The following is a 24960-nucleotide window of genomic DNA, read 5'->3' on the forward strand; positions in this document are numbered from 1 at the left end:
ATAGAAGACAGAGAAGACGATGAAGAAGTAGACGGAGACCATTGTCTGATCATGGAAAGGTTCTCGGTCATTCCATTTCGAGAACAAAATCCTTCTCCTAATAACCAACATCAACATCTTCCTCTCTTTCCCAAATTAATTCATCAATCGATAATGCTTTCTCCACCACTCACTCTTGTGTTTCTTGTGTGTGTCAAAATTACAGAGGGTGGAAGTTAACGTTGTCCAATTTACTTTGTATTTTATCAAATTGACATTTAGGTGTTTTGCATTCAATTGAGCTTTGCATTTGAATTTGTTTGAGATTGATCACTTTAAAGATGTAAATGTTAGAATACTCAAGTGTGAATCGAATTCGTGCTGTCAAATGAGTGTTGCAGTTGAATTTGAGTTAGGTGTGGAAGTATTACTTTTGTGTTTTGGAAAGTTTAGTAAAGGAAGATGCTTTTTAGGTGTGCAATATTAGTCATCCACTCAGATGGTGCACATTACAAAGCAGACCATATAATTAATTTATAATCGATATGCATGAAGTACTTATATATCAATGAGTTATATAGAGTATGCATGAGTAGATGAATTATACAATGTTCCTTGGATATCCATAATCGTTAGCTTGCCTGACTTTGTTGCTTAAACCTTTTCAGTTCTGAAAGCTATGTCTAAACGTTAATTGTTAATATATATATAGAGCCAGATAATTTGCTTTTCTAATACCACGCTTTGTTACAAGTACCTTCCTCATGCACAAATTGTCATTTGTAGAATGTCTCATGTTTGGAGCCCTTAATACTGCAATTGATTCTGTCACCGTTTTAATCCATATCTCTGCGACAAACTTTCTACTAAGTATGTCCATTAGTGTGAGTATAATAAAATGACTTGTATGTAGTGTGAGTTTCCGCGATGGTTGTTCGCGGTAGTAATAGACAATGCAACATCCATGTTGCGATTGAGTTGATGTAACATTCATGTTGTAGTAGAGTTGTCGGTCTGAACATCCATGTTGCGTGGGGAGTTCATAGTGGTTATTGCAATAGTAATAGACAGTGCAACATTCACGTTGCATTAGAGTTGATAGTGCAACATTCATGTTGTAGTAAAGTTGCCAGTGCAACATTTATGTTGCAATAGGAGTTGCCAGTGGTGATTTTTGCAGTAGTAATAGTCAGTGCAACATCCATGTTGTTGTAGAAGAGTTAATAGTGCAACATCTATATCGCAGTGAGAGTTGATAATGGTTGTTGCAATAGTAATAGACAGTGCAATATCCATGTTGTTGTAGAGTTGACAATGCAATATTCATGTTGCAGTAGTTGTTGAAGTAGTAATAGACAATGCAACATCCACGTTCGCGATATAGTTAATGATTGCAACATTCATGTTGCGATGGTTGTTCGCGATAGTAATAGATAGTCTGGCATCCATGTTCTGCGATATAGTTGACAATGTAACATTCATGTTGCAGTGGGAGTTGACAGTGGTTGTTATAATATTAATAGACATCCATGTTGCAGTGTTTTGGAGAAATTTCGGGAGAGAAATCAATAGGAAATTTTAAGGACAAAATTACCGATTGAAATTTCACAAAATTTCAAGACAAAGTTCACATGAGAAAGTTAAGCCGGGTTTCATATTTGGCGTTATTTGTTTTGTCTTAAAGGGCAAAGTGGTAATCTAACTAAAAAGTCAACCGGATGGGCTTTACACATAAATAAAAAATCAGGTGTCTTTTATCCATAATTAAACTGGAACTGTGGGCTTTAGGCCCAAACTCTGAACAAAAATATACCTTTACATGGATCATGGATGTCAATGGAGATCCATATTCCACAGGAAAAAATAGATTGGGCCCAAATATATGAAACATTATTGCAGTTGGGCCAAAAAATCAATGATTCCAATGACATGTAGATAAGAAGACAATCAGTTAAATCAGTTACTTTGCTACTTCACTCTGTTTCACTCACACTCTCAAAATGGTTACCTTTCAAACATCTTCAATCTCTTCTTCTTCTTATTCCATTTTCCCTTCTTTTAAGCCACACCCTTTTCTTCCTTCTTTAAAACCAACTCGTTTCCTCAACCATTTTCTTAGACCCACTCCTCTTGTTCGTCCTTTTCTTGTTTCTGCTTCTTCTGCAACTATTGAGTCAGTCAATGGAGCTGCTGGTGTTGTGGCGGAACCGAAGAATGAAGAGCAGACTCAATATGGTAGACGGTATTTCCCACTGGCTGCTGTTGTTGGCCAAGTGAGTTTTTTTTTTTTTTTTTTTTTTTATTACTTTTGGCTTGTTTTTGTTGGTGCATCTTTGAATTTTGAGGCAATGTATGAATTGTGTAAGAAGAACTAGTGTTTTTATGTTATATGTAGGATGCAATTAAAACAGCACTATTGCTTGGAGCTGTTGACCGTGAGATTGGTGGGATTGCCATCTCTGGAAAGCGAGGAACTGCCAAGACAGTAATGGCGCGTGGGCTACATGCGGTTCTTCCACCAATTGAAGTAGTTGTTGGTTCATTTTCAAATGCTGATCCAACCTGCCCCGAGGAGTAAGGACACTGATTCAATTTAAAGTAGTTTTAGCATTTATATTCGACTAATAAACATGGGGCGTAGACATTGACATAGCTTAATGCCGAATGCTTGAGGCATCTGAATGATCAATGTTAATCGATTTCATTTAGTAACAACAGCAGATATATCATGATACTACATGAACGGCATTCTCATGATCTAAATGCTCACCTAGAGCTGGATGTACAATTGTGCACTGGCATTATTTTGGTGGACACTAGATTTACTTTTTCAGTTGACAAGGCTACTCAAGCTGATTCCTACTGCTGAAATTGCTAAGTGGGAGAAGATCCTGTTTAAAAATATCTCATATCTCATTCTCCTGCAAGCCAAAGGGTCTTAGTAGGTTAGATCATGTGCGTAATATCCATCAGGAGAAGCTACAACTGCAACTAAAACAGCCTTAGACCTCACAAGAGACATTCACCATATTTTTGCATTTTTTGAATGCTTTGATGGCTTTAAATTAGTGCATTAGCTTAATATACCTCTGTAATTTCTGCTCATGTGTTTAATGTACTGTTGAAGATGGGAAGATGGTCTATCTGAAAAATTGGAATATGATGCTGCTGGAAATATGAAGACGACTATTGTGCGGTCTCCTTTTGTCCAGGTATTACTCACAAATTCATCTGATACGTTTGGATACTAGATCTGTAGCTTTTCATAATACTATATTTACATTTGACTGCAGATTCCGCTTGGTGTCACAGAAGATAGACTTATTGGGTCAGTGGATGTTGAGGAATCTGTAAAGACAGGAACGACTGTGTTCCAACCAGGACTTCTTGCTGAAGCTCATAGAGGTGTTTTATATGTTGATGAGATAAACCTTCTAGACGAGGGTATCAGCAATTTACTGCTTAACGTTTTGTCTGAGGGGGTTAACACTGTGGAAAGGGAGGGAATCAGCTTTCGGCACCCATGCAAGCCACTGCTCATTGCCACATATAATCCAGAGGAAGGTTCTGTGCGCGAACACTTACTAGACCGCATTGCAATCAACTTGAGGTAAAAATGTCATTTATATTGGTGAATCACTCAAATTTTTACTTCCCACTTTATGGTTTAGTAGTCTGCATTTAATCAAGTACAATGATAGTGTTTTTTCATTTCAAGAAAGATACTTCCTTTAAAAGTGTGGGGATACTTTGCGTGGATATTAGACATTCTAAAAAGATGTCATAGATGTATTATCTTTCTTAGTTTACCACCAATGAAACATTTCCTGTACAGCGCAGATCTTCCGATGAGTTTTGATGAGCGTGTTGCAGCTGTTGGCATTGCAACAAAATTTCAGGAGTGTAGCAATGAAGTCTTCAAAATGGTTGGGGAAGAAACGGATCTAGCTAGAACTCAGGTAGCTTTCCTGTAATACAAGAGTCTCTTCTTATATCTGTGCTTCAGTGCCTATATTTCCTTTCCGTGCAATTGTAGAATATGTTTAGGATTTGGTTCCCAAAAGGATTCAATTCACTATTATTTATATGGTATATCTAAGAGTCAGTTTAGCTTGTCATACTTGAATTGTTGTGGTGTGAGTGTTTGTCCAAGAGTTTTTCGTAATTTGCTTGCTCTTTGTTAAACACTTAAACCCACAACCCCTTTTCGTAGTTTTTCGTAATAGATATACTTGTACTTCTCTCTTTCAGCTGTTTTCTCTCTTGTTATAAGCATAGTTTTCATGTTGTACGCAACGGAAAATAAGATATTTGACTACCTGCATCCCAGTCAATCCTAGAATAGAATTATATGCGCAAGTTCCGTAAATAACTTCTTTGTTGATTCTTCGATTTACTTCTGATGATTATTCTACATGAAATATTTGTCTTGTTATATAATTGGACCAGCATGAAGTGTAAGATCATTCTAAGTCTTGAATGTAGCCATGACTTTGCTTGTCTTGGTGACTGATTAGTTTTTCTCGTTAGCTTTTCCTCATTACAATGAACATAAACAATACCTGGTTTTCTGGGCAGTTAACAGTTGAGTTATTTGTAATCTTTTAGCGGTGCAGATCATTTTGGCAAGGGAATACTTGAAAGATGTCAGTGTCAGCAGGGAGCAACTGAAATACCTGGTTATGGAAGCCCTCTTGGGTGGTTCTTGAGGTCTATATGCTTGAAACTATAATGATCCCTTTTTCGAAGTTTTTAATGCAAATTGGACAGCGTGATTTGAATGTTTCTAAATAATTAGCTAGAACTAATTAGTTAAACGTTTCCAATTTATTCTCCTAGGTCTTACCTTCTCTGTATGGAAAAAGGAAGTTGCATAAACACCTTATCTATCATCTTGTTCAATACTTTGAATTTTTATACAGCTATACTTAGACATACAGCGGCAGAAACGTGTTAATAATATGTAGGTGATACGATTACTAAGTTATTGTTTTTTTGTTTGTTTACCACCCATCAAAGGAATATCAATCAGGAAAAAGTCAGAAAAGGAATGCATATGGAGTTAACCCTGCAGGCAGTAAACTGTAAATGTGTTATAGCGGAGTCCACATACCTAGGAATCTTGGGCACGTGAATCTTAACATCATTTTTATAAAAAGGTCCCTATGATAACTTCTATTGTGGTCCAATGTGCCCATCATGGCCCACAGAACCTCACTACTACTGAACCTGATCATAACTGCTTTTATTCTTTATGTTTTTACAAGACAGAAAATTATGACATCTTGTTGAAGACGAATTGTAGTGTTGAACTATGTTCAACATGACATGTTGATAAACATTCTATTCTATTATGTAAATTGTGAAGAAAGATATGAGATGTAATTGTGTAAAGCTTATCATCTTTACAGGGGCACAGAGCAGATCTTTATGCCTCCCGTGTTGCAAAATGCTTAGCTGCTCTAGAGGGACGCGAAAAAGTCAATGTGGATGACCTCAAGAAAGCTGTTAAGTATTAATGTTTTTTTTCTTGTACATTGCGCTCACACAAAACCTTTAGCCAATAATGGATATAGATGGAGTGAACAACATAATTATTAGGCTAATGATTTTGAAAGTATATTGGACTTTCAAGCGATATCTGTGCTACTGACGTGATGAGAACACAACTATTTTTTCACAGTATCAAAATGCAGATGATGAATTTAGCTTTTTTCTTCTTTATTCACCCAACTACACAAATGTCCACATGTGTAGTAGGGGGAAAATATCTCGCTCTTCTAGCCACATTTGCACACAAAATGAAGTGCACAGTGCAGGTTAAGTCAAACACGAAATTTCTTGTCTAATTTTTTTTCTTTCTCCTCATGCAGGTAGAGCTGGTCATTCTTCCTCGTTCAATGATCAACGAGAATCCACAAGAACAGCAAAATCAGCCGCCTCCACCCCTCCACCCCCTCCTCCTCAAAATCAAGATTCTGCAGAGGACCAGAAAGAAGATGACCAGAGCGAGGAGGAAGATCAAGAGGTTTCTGCTAATCAAACGTGCACTTTTACTGTTTTCTCTTTACATACTGCTTGATGAACCATTTGATTCTCTCCATGATCTTTTTTTGATTATTTAGCTATTGTGGCCTCTCTGATATGAAACTTCAATTCCACTACGCAACACAGCTCTGTTTATTAAAGTTATTACTCTTATCAGGACAACGAGAACGAAGAAAATGAACAACAGCAAGACCAAATACCTGAGGAGTTTATCTTTGATGCTGAAGGCGGCCTTGTTGATGAGAAGCTTCTCTTTTTCGCACAACAAGCTCAGAAACGAAAGGGAAAAGCTGGACGGGCCAAGAATGTTACCTTGACAGCTCCAATTGACAGCTTATCTTGACAGCTCGTCACGTCCGTTTGATCACAACCCATCCAACGTCCAAGAACTATTCCTTATCAAACAAAGAATTCAGGGTGGGTATAATGGTCATTTTGATTTTCTATTCATAAAAAAAACAAAACACCCAACAAAACACTCTGAGACTTCTTCTTCCTCTCTCTTCCTCACTCACTCTCTACAGAGAAACCCACGCCGGTTTCTTCTTCACAAAAGATCACCCGACTATTCAATTGGAGCCCATTATCTTTCTTTTTCTCAAACGAAGGGGAGGAAGAAGAAAACGGAGAGAATGAAAGGCCCCAGGGAGGAAGCCTTAGAGAATCCAGGAAAAATGTGTAAATCTTGTAATAAGATTGCTAAGCACGACTCGAAAATTGTCCGAAAAAAATTAAAAACAAGAGTGTTGAATGACATGCTTGTTGAGTGTGGAAGGACCGTTGGTTATGTTCTTACTGTCTTGTTTTTTTGGGTGTTTTTTTTTTTTTTTTTTCTAATTGTAAGAATTATAAAACTATCCAATTTTTTGGGAGCTTACACCAATGATTTCGGTTTTTTTTATGTCGGATAATTGATACTAGAAAAATGGTATGAGGCAGCTGATCCTAGGTTGTAGAAAGTCCGAGTGATTCGATTGTTATTCCTGATGGAGCAGCTTTGTCTGCATATCAGTATTTTGAGAATGTGAGGAATTTCCTTGTAGGCCGTGGAAGAAATGGGACTTCCCAATTTTGAAACATCTGATCTGGAACGGGTAGACACAATTTTGAGAAATTTCGGTTTTTGAGGATGTACATTGTTGCTTAGGTAGCTGAATTTGGACAGGCGGATGTGGTATGTCAAGATTTGGTGGGAGTCTAAAACCTAGCAATTCCGGAAAATATTTCACAAGGAAAAATTAAGAACCTTTAACGAATTCCTTGTCAAGGAACGCATCCAAATCATTTGGTGTGGAACTGAATTCAAATGTTGATCTTGCCCATGATACTGATATGGTTTGTAGACTATAATTATTTTTCGGTTTGTGCTCAGAGTTTTCCATGTTATGTAGTGAGTTCAAAAGTTAAAATATCTGCAAATTAAATTGGTGCAAAATAATCGTCCATTGAACATGTTTGTCCATACTCTTTTTTCAAAGAAGAAACCAGAAGATGTCCCAATTGTAAGAGTTCTTTCTCTGGTTTAGTTATTTCCTTTCAGTATATTAGTAAAATTGTTGTCCCAATTGTATGAGCTATGAACAATTGGACTATGAACAATGAGTGTTCATAGTCCATACTTGTCTTATGAACAATCAATGTTCATAGTACGAAGAATTTAACATTTTTGTTCATATCACAATTGGACTATGAACAATGATTGTTCATAGTCATGAGCTATAAACATAAAGTAGACATCATAATTTGTACAGTCACTCTCACTTTTGGAAACAACGCCTATATGATTATAGACTCAAGTAGGTTTATCAGATTAGAAAACATTGATTTTCTCAACTACATCAATACGGCAATTAGTTTCTTCAAGACGACACTTTCCCGAGAAATTACCAGTACTGTTTCTTGTGTTCTGTATAAAAGACGCTGTAGTCGATAGTCGATACAACTTTTTGCCTCTTTTGTCTTTCGGTTTCCCTTATTTCACTATGATGAAAGGAAATAACTTTAAGTCTATAACTACATGCTTAATTGGGATCCCTACTTTATTCGTTGTGGTGTTGCACTCGTTTCCAATACTCTGTTTTATGCATTGTGCCATAAGCAACACCCAAAAGCTCAACCGGCACACATTTATTGAAGAGGAAAAACTGATTGAAAAATCGGTGGCCATATATTAGAAATTTAAGCATTCGATGCCAAATTTCTGTACATATCAATCATATTTATCTATTTACCAAGCCTTTGTGACCGTCTGTGGATTATCAAAAATGCATTTTTTTTTAATTTTCTTTTCAAAAATAAACGACTTAAGCCCGGCAGACACCCACTGCAGATCAGGGTTCCTCCTCTACAAACTAACAATCAAATGATCCATTACATTTTCTTCTTTGAGGAATCAACGGACCACACATCTTCGATATTTCAACACAAAAAGTATCAATAATCTTGATGCAATTAACTTTTTAGTTTGTTGATACACTTGAATACTTGATACAAATATACAATACGGAGTAGACACTAGACAGAGTTGTACTTTTTGGTAAAACTGATTTGTCCTTGGAACCGAAATATTGATTTTCTATTTATCGAAAAAAACAGAAATATTGATATTCCATTTTCATTCCCAATAAAAAAAAAGAGAGGACTATGGTGAGAGTGAGAGACAGAGAAAGAGAGAGTGACGAGACAATCACAAAGACCTATAGATAAGAAGAGCGCGAGCTGCTTTGAGTAAAACTTAAGCCTTCTCTTCATTTCCCTTCCTTTAACACCACACCACACCACACCAATGTCTATGAACAATTGGACTATGAACAATGAGTGTTCATAGTCCATACTGTACTATGAACAATCAATGTTCATAGTCATGAGCTATGAACATTCTTTGTTTTTATCACAATTGGACTATGAGCGATGATTGTTCATAGTCCATATTATATTCATGAACAATCAATGTTCATAGTCATGAGCAATGAACAATTTATGTTCATAGTCACGAAGCAATGAACATTCTTTGTTCATATCATTATTGGACTATGAACAATGATTGTTCATAGTCATGAGCTATAAACATTCTTTGTTCATATCATTCAAAAAATGAGTTGGTGCAATATTGTTAGCATGCTTTATCCTGTGCACTATAAGAGGGCGGGTGCCTATTTGGGTTTAGGGGCTGACGCTATAGCCCGCATACATTATAAGAGGGTGGGCCTATTTAGGTTTAGGGGGTGCCTATATCCCGCATTAACTATAAGAGGGCGGCTTCTATTTGGGTTTAGGAGCCTATATCCCAAGCACTATAAGAGGGCGCCCTATTTGGGTTTTACTTTTCGGTTGTTATTTTCGGTGAGTAGATTGTGGGCTTTGTGACTATGAACAATTGGACTATGAACATTGATTGTCCATAGTCATGAGCTATGAACATTCTTTGTTCATAGTCCACAAATTGTTCATAGTCCACAAAGAACTATTTCTGTATCCAATTGGCATTCAAATACAACAATAATGAATGAACCCATATAAACAATAGCATAGCATTGAATTATTTTTTACATTGCTGATAACAAAGCTTTAAGTTTACAAAGCTTTCAATGTATACACTAACACACCTTGATCAAATACTTGAAGCTACACAAAACAGGTAACAAAATACAAACCAAGAAATGGCTAGATTTTCTTAATCAAACATTGCTTTTTCTTAATTCCCATAAAAAAAAAAAGTTATTTAAGCTCAGCTCAAATTGCAACATGAAACAAGCTTGAGGGAGCTAGAAACGAGTAGAACCTCGAGTAGCTCAAATTGCAACATGAAACAAGCTTGAGGGAGTAAAATTGTTGCAACATGAAACAATTTTTTTGAATTGTTTGAATTTTAAATTGACTATCCAGTTTTTTGGGAGCTTACAGTGTGGAAGGACCGTCATTTTAAACATGCCTCCACGAACACGAGGAGGATTAAGCACCCAAACCCGAAAAAGAAAATGTAACGAAGTGCCACCAATTCCCATTGTTTATGAACCCAATGAAGAAATCGCAAAATCAATAATGAACACTTAATGTTCATACTCTTGTTGGACTATGAACATTCAGTGTTCATACTCCTAGTGGACTATGAACATTGAATGTTCATACTCTTGTTAGACTATGAACATTCAGTGTTCATAGTTGATGCAATACAGTTTGCCAATGATGTCAATGAAGTTGGCATATGATGTGTATGTCAATGAAGTTGACATACGTCAATGAACTGAAAAGCGGGTAACAAAGTCGGAAAAGACATGGGCGTGCCCATATTTGATTGGAAATGTCAAAATAAGTATAACCCACGGCTTTGTTGTGGGCACCACCCTCTCGGTCCCTAAATCCATCATTTAGGCCTTCAAAATCATGTTTTTGTTGTTTTAGGAAAGTTTTGTTTTGCTATATCTTTTTGATAGGAGATTCCGTTTTCGATTTGGTCAATTGGGTTAATTCTATTTTGATTAGTAGTTTCTTAATATATGGTTATCCCAAAACTTTCCATTTTGGAAAATTTTGAGTTTTGTGGAAATTAGGGTATTTCGCTTATATAAAAGGCTTTGGTAGTTTGTATTAAAGTTTTCAATTTTGGTTTTGAGTTAATCATATTAAGAGTTACCACAATTGGACTATGAACAGTGATATTAAGAGTTAATCATATTATAGGCTATGAACATTCTTTGTTCATATCACAATGGACTATGAGCGATGATTGTTCATATAATTCGGTAGCTATGAACACTCATTGTCCATAGCTATGAGCTATGAACATAGCTATGAACAATGAGTGTTCATAGTCCATATTATGCGTCTTATGAACAATCATTGTTCATAGTCCAATTGTAGTATGCACAAAGAATATTCATAGCTCATGACTATGAACATTGATTGTTTATAATAATCATGGTATGGACTATGAACACTCAATCGCTCATAGTTCAATTGTGATATGAACAAAAAATGTTCATAGCTCATGACTGTGGTATGAACAAAGAATGGTTAATTTGAGATACCCCCTTGTTTTGCAGTGAGAGGAGTGATTTTTCCCGATAATAATATCATCTTTATTTTTGTTTTGGTAAACGGTTGAGATTAGATCTAACCATTTTGGTAGTCTTCCACACGTGCACAGCTTATACATTGTCGTATATAAACTTTCTCTGTTATATAGTGTTGTACACAGCTTATATAGTGAGGTATGAACATTGATTGTTCATACCCCAAATATGTATGAACAATGAGTGTTCATAGCTCATATTGGGGTATACCCCAAATAAGAGAGGGTACAATGGTCATTTGACTTTCTATTCACAAAAAAAAAAAAAATAGATCCACAAAAAATCCACGACCCCATTCTTCTTCCTCCTAACAAAAGTCATCTCTGCATAAAATTTCATAGTTGGGTATTGATTTGTGTATAATTCTTCAATTTGGAGATGGGTTTAATTTACCTTGGAGTTATCCTCATAAATATGAAGTGGGTGATCGGTTATCTGTTGAAGTGAATTCTTTGACTTCCATTGAATCATTGATAAAGAAATACCTTATATACTTATGACACCTTTTTTTATGTAAACCATTGGAAGGAATTAAAGATATGGATGGTTGAGTTGAGAATCTTGGTGAGTTTTGTATCTCTTTGATTCTATTGTTGAAGCGAGGAGGTAATCAATTTTCAAATGAGTTCTTCAAACTTGATTGAGTTGGGTTTCAAGGATTCAACTTTAATTATATTTTCCTTTTGATTCTTAAGATTTGATTGTGGGTTAACCAGGTTCCATTGAGTTTCAGGCGAGTTTTCATGAAAAACGTGGTAGTGGGTTTCTCTGAAAACTTGGTGGTGGGTGTCCCTGTAGTGAGGAGAGAGAAAGAGGATGAGGAAGAAGAAAGAGGCGTCAGTTTTTATCCAATTTTCTAATCTAATTTGTGAAAGAAAAATAAAATGACTATTGTACCCTCTCATATTTGCTTTGTGAAATTAGTGCAAGATCTGGACGTTGGATCGGGTATAATCGAATGGACGTGATAAGCTGTTAAGATGGGCTGTCATTTTAAGCTGTCAAGTTAGCCATATATATATATATATATATATATATATATATATATATATTTTTTTTTGTTTCATTAGTCTTGCTCCATTTCTGAAAATTGTGCCCTTCCTGATATTTCGAAAAGAAAAAAAGGTTATGTACCCTCAATATCTTACTTCTCTTGATTGAGACTACATTGGTGCTAGTCACTTAGTTTCAACCTTCCTATGTCAACCTGATTCCTCTAAAACGCCTCTACGGTGCTCTGTAATCACAACCCAATATGATTAGCTAAGGGATCTTAGTCTAATATAGCTTAGCAGTGACAAATGTATTAGAAATTAATCTGATTTATTAAGCTGGCCCCAAGGGTGTAGTTGCAGGAGTTGTGCATACGTATATTAAGTCCAGCACCCTCATAGTAATCATAAACTGTGCACCAACAATGTATATTGAAGGGATCATGGTTAAAACAGCAGGCATAAGACTGACCACATACACATCGCGGGCAAACAGCCTACGTGCATCCTTGCAGCTTCAGCATTATTGCTTGATAAATGAACAACAAAATCTTATTGATAGTGATAAAATTAGTCGAAGGATGTGGTCGAACCTTTGAACTATATCTAAGTCATGTGTCCTCATATTCAAAGTACAACAAGTATAGCAGTAAGTTCTGTTAAAAGTCTGATGTTTGCTCATGGCTTATATGTACGACTATTCCTACAATTTGATGGTCTGAACACTGAAAATGCACAAAGAGATCACATGTGCATTGGCTTACTAATTGTGTATTCCTGGAATATAGAATTGAACATGGAGATTGGAGGAGAGAAATCAAAGTTGCAAACTGAAAATTTCAGTAAATTTGAGTAAAGTGACTGTAGATAAATCTTAGACTTTTCATTTTCTCTACAGATTGCCAATTTTTCTGAACCTGCATTTTGGTCTTAATAGGGTCCAGTTAAGAGACTAGCTGTTGATGCAACTCTTAGAGCAGCTGCACCATATCAGAAATTGCGAAGGGAGAAAGACACTCAAAAGATCAAGAGGGTATATGTAGAAAAATCTGATATGAGAGCTAAAAGAATGGCACGCAAAGCAGGAGCATTGGTAATATTTATATTCTTTACTACAACTAACCTCCTGCAGCTGTTCTTCTTTGAAGCTGATTCTCTAGTTTTTTTATTTTTGATTGGTGAGCCTGTTTTAAATGAGATCAGTAACTCTTTGATACTGGCGGGGTTTGAGCCCCAGACCTCTGGTATCATCACCAAAGATTTTACCGACTTTGCTAGTCGGCACCTACTGATTCTCTAGTTGGTTATTGCATAATTTGGATTGGTAATGCTATATTGCAATCTATAAGAACTTTAGTATAACGATAATGATTTAACTACAAAGTATTTAGTTATTAGTGCTGGAAAGATTATTCTCTTTCCATAAGTCCTTTTTTTTACCAGTGCTGAAATCAGATCTGAGCTTTTTAATCCAGTATGAACCACTACCTACAATCCAATATAATATTATTAGCATCAGTAAGTGCAGATTATTTTGTTCTCTAAATATGCAGTTCGTGGCAGGTGATATTTGTGGTTGATGCTAGTGGGAGCATGGCATTGAATCGAATGCAGAATGCAAAAGGTGCAGCGCTTCAATTGCTCGCAGAGAGCTATACAAGCAGAGATCAGGTGAATTCAAATTATCAATATGATCAATAAATTCTTGTAAAGAAAGTAGCGGTATTCTCCATGCTTATACTGCTAAATGGGGTATGTATTTTGACTTTATTTGGTATGAAACTTGTGCATGAGATATGTATTGTACATTTGTACATCAACCAAGTAGACCAGTGCCTTAAATCTTCTGGGCTCCATAGTGCCTCTTTGATCTATATAGAGTCCAGAAAAGGTTTGGCAGGCCAATGATAGGTCTCAACCTTGAAAAGTAAAACCGCTACTAAACTGAAGTGGTTTTTTCGTTTATAATTTGCATTTTGGATATGGATAAACATGTGTTGGAGCAATGAATTCTGGAATAGTATGGTAGACAATTTGAAAAAAATGATGCAGAGCAAATTGCACGAGGATGTAGCATTTGATCCTTCTAAGTTCTAAGACAAAATTGCAGAATATGGTACATTCTAACACCTGGGCCTGGCAAATGAATATGTGAGAAATACATTGCATGTTAGTTCTTGAGACTAAATTAGTCTGTCTACATATACTAGTTTCTATGTGTTTCTGTGTTTCTATGTTTGTTTTTCTTTTTTTTCCCATGCGTGTGTGTGCATCTCACTGGAGATTTCATTTCCACTGAAACTGAAGCTTTTAAACTTTAGATACTTCTTTAGTATTAGTTATAGCTCCAGATAGAGTTGCATGGGTACAAAACCCAGTTAGGACAATTATGCCAATCCTTCTTTGTCTTATGTATCAGTTATATACTTATATATTACTCTCTAACTGTTAACACTGATAATATGGCACAGGTTTCTATTATTCCATTTCGTGGGGATTCTGCAGAGGTTCTATTACCTCCATCTAGGTCAATTGCAATGGCCAGGAAACGTCTTGAGAGACTTCCATGTGGAGGAGGTTCTCCCCTAGCTCATGGTCTTACCACGGTAACCAGTTCTTGGAGATCCCTTGTTTTCTTCCATTGCTCATTGCTGTATCGATAGCTGCATTATAGACCCATCTGATTCTTCTCACAACTGCCTAGGCTGTTAGGGTTGGGCTGAATGCAGAGAAGAGTGGTGATGTTGGTCGGGTGATGATTGTTGTTTTAACTGATGGGCGTGCAAACATATCGCTTAAAAGGTCCACTGATCCTGAAGCTACCGCTGCTGCAGATACACCCAAACCTTCTTCGCAGGAATTAAAGGTAAGGCCTCACATCCCTAAGAAAATCAATATAACTTCTTGTTTATTTCCTAGCTCAGATTTAAATAAACTGACTTGGTCGTATAATCTCAACAAAGGATGAAATTTTGGAAGTGGCGGGGAAAATATACAAGTCAGGGATGTCTCTTCTTGTTATTGACACAGAAAACAAATTCGTTTCGACTGGCTTTGCCAAGGAAATTGCCAGAATTGCTCAAGGTACGTTGATTAAGGACACTTTGTAAGATGACCCATCAGTCTTATCAGTCTTATGTTTATCATCATTGAAGTATTTGTTTTGAAAAGTTTCATTAGAAAGCTTTATTTTCCAGGAAAATATTACTATTTGCCAAATGCTTCTGATGCGGTTATCTCGGCCACAACAAGAGAAGCTCTGTCAGCTTTAAAAAGTTCATGATCTTTGTCAACTGGACTGTAAAAAGAGTGAACTTCCTGCTTCTTCCACTTATTCTTCCCCTGAACACTACAATAATATGTTGATACGTACAGGCTGCAACTGTAATTTCAAGGTCTTAACCGACTTCTCTCATTCACTGCGAAATGTATTGGTGGTTTTGTAGCACGCTTAGTTTGATACTTGTTTCAGATTGCGAGAATGATCAAATTTAAATAGCAAGTTTGTAACGAATTACTGATGTCCAACCGAAATCACTGAGACGTACTTGAAACCTACCACACTGTCCAAGTAAACCATTTGGGGAAAAAAAAAATTAACGCCTTCATTGTAAACTTAAAATATCACTAGAAAGCAGGCCATAATATACTCTTGAAATATATTTTTATTTAAATAAGCGACGCTGAGTGTACAGACACATAAAGGATGTTCACAAACATAGTATCTCAAACTCCAAACTAGACACTACCCAAGTCTGATCAGCCAGTTAGCATTGAAGAGTATCATGTAATGCTCTTAGTCTATGGTCTCTTATCAGCTTGATGGCGGTACTGTATAACCTGTAACAAAGAGAGCAAGATATAGATCATAAGAAAATTGCCATCAAGTACAAGTATATAGGACAAGTATATTTATTTTAAAGTTTAATTAACTAAGTTATGTGTATTTTTTGCATGCTTGGGATGAAAAAAGATAGAGCAAGTTATTCTTACTTCCACATTTGGATCCATGAGCAAGGGGTTTGCCACAAAACTGAGCAACAAAGACTACCTTCTGCATGCTGATGATATTCTCAACATCTTTACTAATGTGATTACAAACACATGGAACATCCACTTTCTTAACAATGTCACAACATGGTTGTGAAGGGTCAGCCTTGCCCCCAATTTTTGAAACAAACCTTGCACACTCCTTTACTAGACCTTGAAAATCACCTTCACAGCCTTGTGCTGAGATTTGTTGGCAGGAAGTCAAAATCCCAACCATGACAATAGTTGCAAAAGTGAAGCACGAAATGCTTGAGAGTGCCATATTCTCTCCACTTCTAGTTACTACTATTCTTCTCACACAAATTGTGACGAGTTCATGCCGTTTAAGTAGAAACTTGAAGTGGGCCGAGGTCCAAGATTCACCTATCCAAGCAAGCCACTTTGCATTTTTTCTTTGTAATTAACGCAACAATGCTAGTAATTAGGGAGGAGTATGGGGGTACTATTTTGCTACTGAGCATATGAAGCAGAGCTCGACAACTGGTGGTCATTTCAGGCTTGCAAAGCCACTTTGCAAATTCACTTTGGAATTGCTTCCATTTGGAACGTAAAAACTAAAAAGATGCAGAACATAAATATTAATATAACAGAGTGGGCCTGATCGCTGTTACCCGTTTTCTTAATGGGCTGGGCTTGGATCTTAAAAAGTGTCTCAAATCTGCTCTATTGGCATAAGCCGACTAATTGTCCCAAAGTAAAATTTTGACCCACAAGTGACATCGGATAGGACTGTAGGAAACTTGGAATGTGCTTGCTGCCGAGTACGTGAATACCGAAATTTGATTGAAACTTTGGACATGAATACATGAATCATGCCTTCCCAGTAAATAAAATCAGCATGAAAGAGACAGATTGAAAGTTATTCTTACTTTCACATTTCACATTTGGATCCATGAGTTAGGAGTTTGCCACAAAAATTGAGCAACATACAGGGGCGGTTCAAGATAATCGGGGGCTAAGCAAAGTTGGAATAGGAGACCTTCTATGATTAATATATACTAATAAAAATTGTTGCATCTTTTTTATTTTTTTTTCTCACATTATCTTATTGATTTGTTTACGTTATTTTATATGATTCCAACTTTTTTTTCCCCCTTTGAATAGTCTTCGCATAAACTTGAAACTTCAATTGATTTATTTAACAAAGAATTGCAAATAGAGATAGAGAATGCAGAATAATTCTACACCAAATAAAACAAATATAGAAAGAAATAGTGAGAGATCATTATAGAGAAAAACCATAGAAAACAAAAAAATGATATAGGTAAGATTGAATTGTTGGCTTATACTATTTGTTATGGGGTGATGAAGAACTTTAATTAGTTATGGAGGTGTGCTACCGAAGGAGTTTAAGTGTTTAACACTTCAACAAATAAAAATTGTTATATGTTTTTTTTTTTTTTTTTTTTTTTTTTTTTCCTCACATCTTATTGATTTGTTTATGTTATTTCATATGATTCTAGTTGTTTTTTTTGTTTTTTTTTTTTTTTTTGAATAGTCTTCGCACAAACTTGAAACTTCAATAGATTTATTTAACAAATAATTACAAATAGAGAAAGAGAATGCATAATAATTTTACACCAAATAAAACAAATATAGAAAAAAAGGAGAGATTATAAGGAAAAACCATAGAAAACAAAAAAATGATATAGGTAAGATTGAATTGTTGGTGTTATACTTGATTATTTGTTATGGGGTGATGAAGAACTTTAATTAGTTATGAAGGTGTGCTATTTTTTGTTGGAGAAGGCGAGGGAACAGAATGAGTTTAAGTGTTTAATACTACTTTAACAAATAAAAATTGTTACATTTTTTTTATTTATTTTTTCTCACAACATGTTACTGATTTGTTTACGTTATTTCATATGATCCAACTTTTTCTTTTTTCTTTCTTGAATAGTCTTCGCACAAACTTGAAACTTCAATAGATTTAATTATTTAACAAAGAACTACGAATAAAGAAAGAAAGAGAATGCAGAATAATTCTACACCAAATAAAACAAATAGAGAAAGTAGAAGACAAAAAAATGATATAGGTAAGATTGAATTGTTGTCGTTATACTTGATTATTTGTTATGGGGTGATGAAAAACTTTAATTAGTTAATTTTTTATTGGAGAAGGCGAGAGAACTAAAGGAGTTTAAGTGTTTAACACTACTTTAACATGATTTTCTAGTTTCCAATTGCCAATGTAAAAACGTTTATCCAACGGTTAACAAAAAATAAAAAAGTAATAGTTGGTTTTGGTTTTAATTTTTTTATTTCCCCCCACTAATAAAGCAATAGTGGGCAATGGCTGGATTATATTATAGACGGATATATCACCTTCTCAATGTCTACTTTGATGATGATTCACAGAAAGTAGATATTCCCTATAAAGTAACAGAGGAAAATGAGCAACATAGGCCACCTTCTGAATTTTTTAATGTAAAAAACAAAAAAGTACATTGTATTTTAGGTCATTATGTCAAATTTGAAAATGATATAGAGTCATAGAGAGTAGTCTTTTACATCAATTATCGAGGTGGCTCCTCGCTTGAACACTACATAGAGAAACTTCGCAAGTCTAACTGTTTCCCCTGCCTGATTTTCTACTGACAAATCAAAGGAACATTTACATCATTTTGAAGGGTGCCTTAAATTGCAACACTCTGATGATGATGGTGGAATCACTGGCCCTTTCTTCTACACATAAATTGACGAATGCTTTGCTATCTTAGCAGTATATGACCAAAGCAATCATCCGCCAAGGCTGCTTTGTTAAAACTTAAGAGGATCACAAATGATTCACATAAGTAACATTAGATGCAAATTAAAGAAGTAGCTGTTAATGTTCAATGTTGCCACAATTTGCATTATTTGCATTGAAGTTCATTATTAAGTCATCCAATCGGTCCATTATATAAGCAGAAGTGGTATAAATGTATAATCATAAAATGGATATCAAGCGTAATATGATCGTACTTACAAAATCTATGAAAATGTAGAGAAGATAAATTTTTGAAGACAAAGCATTGGAGTTTATTAACGGATAGCGGGAAAAGAAAAAACAAAAGCGTAGAATGAGCACAAAGACTACTGTGAAACTCTTTTGATCCTCTTGATCTTCACCCTGCCTCATGCAAGTGGTACTCTGTAACCTAGAAATCGTGAAAATAAAATCAGAAAAGAATATTCAATGATAATTAACACTTGTACTAAATTTGACATGTACAAAATTCGATGAATGAATAGAAAACTTACTCCCACATTTGGTACCACGGCGCATTGGTCGACCACAGCATTTAACGACATATATCACTTTTTCCATACTAATGATCTGCTCTACGTCCCTAGTTACATGTTTGCATGCGCAGGGAATATCAACATTCTTAAGGATGTTGCAACAACCCGGAGATGGTCGAGTCAGTTTTCCTGATCTTTGAACAAACTGTGCACACTCCCTTGCTAACCCCTGAATATCACCTTCGCATTGCTGTGCCAAAACTTGGTTGTTGGAAAAAGTTGTAGTCATCCAACTATTATTACCATGATTAATTGAGAACTTAACTACTTCCATGAGAATTTTTTCTCTTCTTTCTTACTCTGTTTCGCGTTGTGGTTGTGGTTGTGTTCATAGTGTTGAGCCTTTCATGGCATTTATAAACATTTCTTGGAAGCGCGAGTTGCAATTCTTGTGACTCCATGTTTCCATTTTATGGTTCTCGTGACTTTACATTGCCGATGGTTTTTTAGACTTGTAGCATAGCCATGAACAATGTGTTACTTGTAATCGTGTGCATATTGCTGCATGCTTTTGACTTTAGACTCCACTTAAACATAGAAAAATTGGGAGGGAGAAAAATGTGTTTATCTCAACTCCTTTCATTGTTTAAGGTCGAATTAAATAATGTCACTTGGCATATTTTTTTCTGTTGTATAACCATTGAGATATGTGATCCTTTCATAGTTAGACTTCGCCACAAAGTAAACTGTGACTTCGGTCATTTGATCATACATCGACAAAATCTCTTAGCTGGAAGCCCGAGAGTGTATTCACCTTTGTAGAGCAAGGCTGGATGCGTTACGTAATCCGTGCTTCCTTATCGGTTCAAAACTCCACGCAAAGTAATGTGGTGCATTTTAACATTAATTTCCAATTTACCATTTCCTCTTTGGATAAGTTAAAATTGAAATTTTGGAAATATCTACTCAGATGTACTCGAATATTGTTGTCACAGTTTTAGTAATCACTCGGACCCTTCTAGGAAGAAAACTGCCTTGATTGCGACTTCATACATGATACAAATTGGGATTCTACATAATTTGGGTCTAACAACTTCTGCCAATAAAATAAAATGGTTTCTAAGGAGTAGCCTGTAATCAAAAAGTTGGACAAACACTCTCTCGTCACACGAGAGAAATACTAAACCAAGTTTCTTCGTGGTCTTATTCGGATAAAAAGCCATTGCAACAGATAAGAGTCAAGTTTAAAGGCTTTGTAGCAAATGACCCGACATGCAGTTTCTTCTACTTTTTGAAGATAAAGCAAAATAACAATAAATTCCAAGCCTACATTTCTATATAGACCAGAATTTAAAAAATCAAGAAACATCTTGCATATCCAAAGGATGATGACACAAAAACTTCGAGTTGCTGTTGAGTTCTCGACAGAATATTGCGAGCAAGGAGAAACTTAATAAGGAGAAAGAAATCAACACCAAATGGAGCTCCATTTGCTCTATTTTGCCTGAGGGTGTGAAGCAATGAAATCAACAGCAAGACCGATGGAGTTGATCTTGTCTGCTTCATTATCGGGGATCTCAAACCCAAACTCTTCCTCCAAAGCCATCACAATCTCTACAAAGAGGCTCAAGTCCAAGGTAATTCGGAAATGGGCATTAGGTGTGACCTGTAAAGAAAACCATATATAATACACTTGTTAGTTATTGTCAAATATCGACATCTGATGAATAACAAAGCATCAAGCATTGTTCATAAGGTTGGCAATAGCATGAACTCAGTTTGAAAAACGATTATCTTTGTTCCCCCTACAACTTATGGAAAAAAACACACGAATTATTTAGTGTCTTCCTGCAGTTATTGCATACAACATTTGATACCATCAAAAAAAAATACAACATTTGACCATGTCATGACTAAACAAAGAGTCTAACGCTAAAATTTAAAGCTATGTTACACGGACACACCATATTTTAAAAATAGTCCTAATCGGATACATATTTCATTTGTGACACATATTGTATGTGATATACCTCAATTTTTGATATTTTGCCATGCTAGACACTTAGTTCGTATTTGTGTCGGAATCGTACACACGTATCCATGTCAATCCATGTCAATGCAACTTAGATTTCAAGATAAAGAACTGGTGTACGTATCAGCCACATTTTTCATTATCTTAAGGCTCAGTTCTCATATGCAAAGAGTAGGAGGAAGACAATGCAACATCAATATCCTTTGACTTACTTATTTATCAAGAAAATAAAAGTATATCATTGATCAACTCCTTGAAAACTTCTATTTCTTCACCACTTACTACTGTGCAAATATACACAAAATCATATATTAACTAAAGACAAAGGAAATGTATAAAGAAGTAAAGAGGTCTATCCCTCGATCTCAGCTGCACTGGTGGCTATACGTATCAACTTCTCCAAATTGTCAGTTCTTAATATGTATCAGAATTCAACAACATGTACGATTTCTCTTGGCTACCAGACAACAATATAATCTTGTGAAAACATAAGTAGCAAACACTAGTGGAGAAGCAAAATGAAAGAGCTAAAAACCTTTCAGAATTGTCTATTTAACTGAACTTTGATGGCCGAGGTATTACATGATTATCAGCTACAAGTGTCCCAAAACACTGATAAAACTAAGCCAGAATTTGGGTATACCTCATCCCATCGTAAGACCAACCCACCAACACCAAGATTGTCAACACCTCTTTAATTTCATATTTTCAATAGAAAAAAGATTTTCTCGTTTTTTGTATTGTTAAAATACTTTATTAATAGCCAAACAAGTTTGATTACAGTTGGTGGCAACTCGGGGGAGGAGAGAATGCCGAAACAGAGAGGGAAATCCTCTACAACGAAGGAAGAATATGAATACAAGCCTAATAAAGAGCTCGGATAACCGGTTTTAATCCGCGGTTTCCCAATTGAACATGAGCCCTTCAAACCTCCTGCCCCTCTTTTTAGGTGAAGACAACTTATTCATGATCTGATAAAAAAACTAGCATCTTTTTCAATGTTGTGAACGTATCCTGGAAAGTCATGTTATTCCTTGCTCTCCAAATGCACCATACAGTCTCATACGGCATGAACTCCCAGACTAATTTTGGCCTTATTGTGAAAACATCGTTAAACTAACAATCACCACCAAGATGACTCTGTCCTAACCACAAATCCCAGTACACCCATCAGGCTATCAACCTCAGACAAGCAACGATGAACATTGTATACCTAAATACACAAGTGCAGAACACCCAAACACACAAAACACATAAAAATAAAAGGAAAACAAAAGAGAATAGAAGGAGAACACCACTACACACAAGACCCTCACAGAAACAGCTCGAAGGAGCAAATATCATACCCAAACCACAAGTCTGACATACTAGTCATCATCTTCCTCATCCACATCCCACTCATCCAAAAAACTCAAGTAAATATGATGATCCTCCTCCCCGTCCTCCATGACTCCATATGTTCAAAGTCTCGGCTGTCTAACCCTGTTCCTCTTCCAGTACATCTTCACATCTCCTTTTCTCTCTAGTATTGAACATAGATCTAATTTTATCCCCATTCTCAGTCGTCTTAACCCCCAAAACATTCTCAAATTCAAAAAATTTGATCTATTTGGTTATCTTAATAACTCACTGGCACAAAGTCATAGCATGAAACACACCATTTGATCTCGAATCATGAGTTATTTGGTAGCAAGGCCTCCTTCACAACATAATGCAAAACACTAATCTAACACAGAATCTACTAGGCATAATTTTTCTATATGGGCTAAAAATTTAGTTTTCACAGATGCAAAGATCAAAGAGTTATTTGTGCAAAATAATAAAGAATTTTTGTTTCATCAAAGGACCTCATACTCTTGATAGAAAATGAATTAGAAGCAATGAAACATACATATAATGTCATGTAAAATTACCAAAAAAACACATGATAAACCCTAATCGTAGTACCTAGAAATGTGTCTCTGATAACGTGCAATTCCCTGCTAACATCTCTAATATCCATTCTCTCTGATGGTGATTCCACAGAACATGCAACCCCAATTCTGACTATTGTAGTCATGCACTCTAGCAGTTTTGTTCTTCTATGACTGCCGATTCTCATGTTATTAGTCTCTCCTAAAGTGTCATCTCCTTCAGATAAAAGTATTGGATCTACAATCTTTATAAGTTGAGTTTGCAAACCGTTGCTAGCATAGTTATGGAGGCATAAACCGTCTTTAAACATCTCATCGGTTGGTCTCCTTCCTGTGGACATTTCTAACACCAGAATTCCATAATCAGACATCGCCACCTTGTATGGATGCATCAGCTCCCATACCATATTCTGCAATATATACATCAATCACTAGTTTCCATAACCATTTAAATGTGAAATAAATAAATAAATAAATAAAGATTAAGAGCCATTTGCCAGCAAAGAGAAAATGAAAAAAATAAAAATAAATATAGTAGTAATATAGTAATGTTTTACAGCCATTAGACTACAAAGAGATTGAAAAAGTCCTCACAATCGTCAGTTAAGATATTGATAGAAATAAACAAACTAGCTTAATTACCACCACTACCACATTTCTTTCATCATCGATCTTTTGAATTTTAATTCAACTAACATGGACTGAAAAGTAATTAGATTAAGTTAATAGATTCTCTGACTGCATTTCATTTGCACTAACGTCCAATTCCTTTTTCCTCTTTTAAGATATCTACATAACTATTTTTTTTCGATTGACTATCTAAATAACTATACTATAAGTTTTAGAGCTTAAAACATCCAACTATCCAAAGCCCTCCTGTAACTTGGTGTTAATGGCGTCGAATTTAACTAGAGAAAAAAGAGACAAAAAGAATTGAGTTTCACTAAAATGAGGCTGAACAGAAAATTATAACTAATGATGCGGTATACTAGATATTAAATTCATGCATTTATGATTTGGAAAAAAGGACATAAATCAACTTATGTCGATATTGAAATTCCAACCTGGAGCGGCATAGCCAATAGATCCCTTTACCCCTACTGAGGTACTTTGATTATCATGCAAGTTCTCTATTGATCCCGAAAGAAGCTTTGCTAAACCAAAATCACCAACATGAGCTACCATATCATCATCAAGAAGCACATTGCTTGGCTTTAGATCACGATGAATAACCAAAACGTGGCACTCGTGATGAAGATAGATAAGCGCAGAAGCAATATCAATGGCGACATTTAGTCTTTGAAGTAGGTTCAAATTCGATTCTTCATCATGTTCGCTAATCTCTTGATGCAACCACTTATCTAAACCTCCATTTGGCATGAACTCAAAGACTAGTGCTTTAAATTCATTTCCTTTGTAATCCACACTAGAGCAAGAAGTTAGAATCTTAACAAGATTTCGATGGCGGATATTACGTAATGATTCACACTCTGCCACGAAACTCTTTAAAGATCCTCGCAATTGAAGTTTGAACACCTTAACAAAGAACAACAGTTTAGATTGGTTAAGCATTCCCTTATACACACCGCCAAAACCACTGAAATAATAAAATTAACTGAGAAAATCCACCGGTCGCTTGAGAAAGATCT

At 35.7% G+C, this 24960-nt stretch overlaps 2 protein-coding genes and 1 pseudogene across 3 annotated transcripts; 1 reads left to right on the forward strand and 2 right to left on the reverse strand.

Annotated features, from left to right (window-relative positions):
• The first annotated feature begins 1943 nt into the window (after positions 1 to 1943).
• On the forward strand, positions 1944 to 15605 carry LOC147484294 (magnesium-chelatase subunit ChlD, chloroplastic-like). Its single transcript, XM_086579734.1, is given in 19 exon segments — positions 1944 to 2252; positions 2375 to 2553; positions 3107 to 3191; positions 3273 to 3589; positions 3815 to 3938; positions 4596 to 4681; positions 5384 to 5486; positions 5853 to 5924; positions 5927 to 6007; positions 6185 to 6346; positions 7071 to 7121; positions 7175 to 7201; positions 11816 to 11935; positions 13029 to 13184; positions 13655 to 13762; positions 14563 to 14697; positions 14796 to 14957; positions 15055 to 15175; positions 15289 to 15605. Coding segments are annotated over 19 exon segments (2448 nt in total). The 5' UTR covers positions 1944 to 1979; the 3' UTR covers positions 15375 to 15605.
• A 300-nt stretch (positions 15606 to 15905) lies between these two features.
• Positions 15906 to 16403, reverse strand: LOC147484295 (uncharacterized). Its single transcript, XM_086579735.1, has 2 exons — positions 16085 to 16403; positions 15906 to 15931 (listed from the first exon to the last, which is right to left on the reverse strand). The coding sequence occupies exons 1-2, from the start codon at positions 16401 to 16403 to the stop codon at positions 15906 to 15908; spliced, it is 345 nt and encodes a 114-aa protein (XP_086435861.1).
• A 4588-nt stretch (positions 16404 to 20991) lies between these two features.
• On the reverse strand, positions 20992 to 24883 carry LOC147484296 (putative LRR receptor-like serine/threonine-protein kinase At3g47570 pseudogene; annotated as a pseudogene). The gene is made up of 3 exons (XR_015205547.1): positions 24376 to 24883; positions 23346 to 23654; positions 20992 to 21032 (listed from the first exon to the last, which is right to left on the reverse strand). The product of XR_015205547.1 is annotated as a putative LRR receptor-like serine/threonine-protein kinase At3g47570 pseudogene (transcript).
• Between the last annotated feature and the right edge of the window lie 77 nt (positions 24884 to 24960).

Source organism: Coptis chinensis, chromosome 8, assembly GCF_015680905.1.
Source record: "Coptis chinensis isolate HL-2020 chromosome 8, ASM1568090v1, whole genome shotgun sequence".
In the NCBI taxonomy this organism is placed as follows: domain Eukaryota; kingdom Viridiplantae; phylum Streptophyta; class Magnoliopsida; order Ranunculales; family Ranunculaceae; genus Coptis; species Coptis chinensis.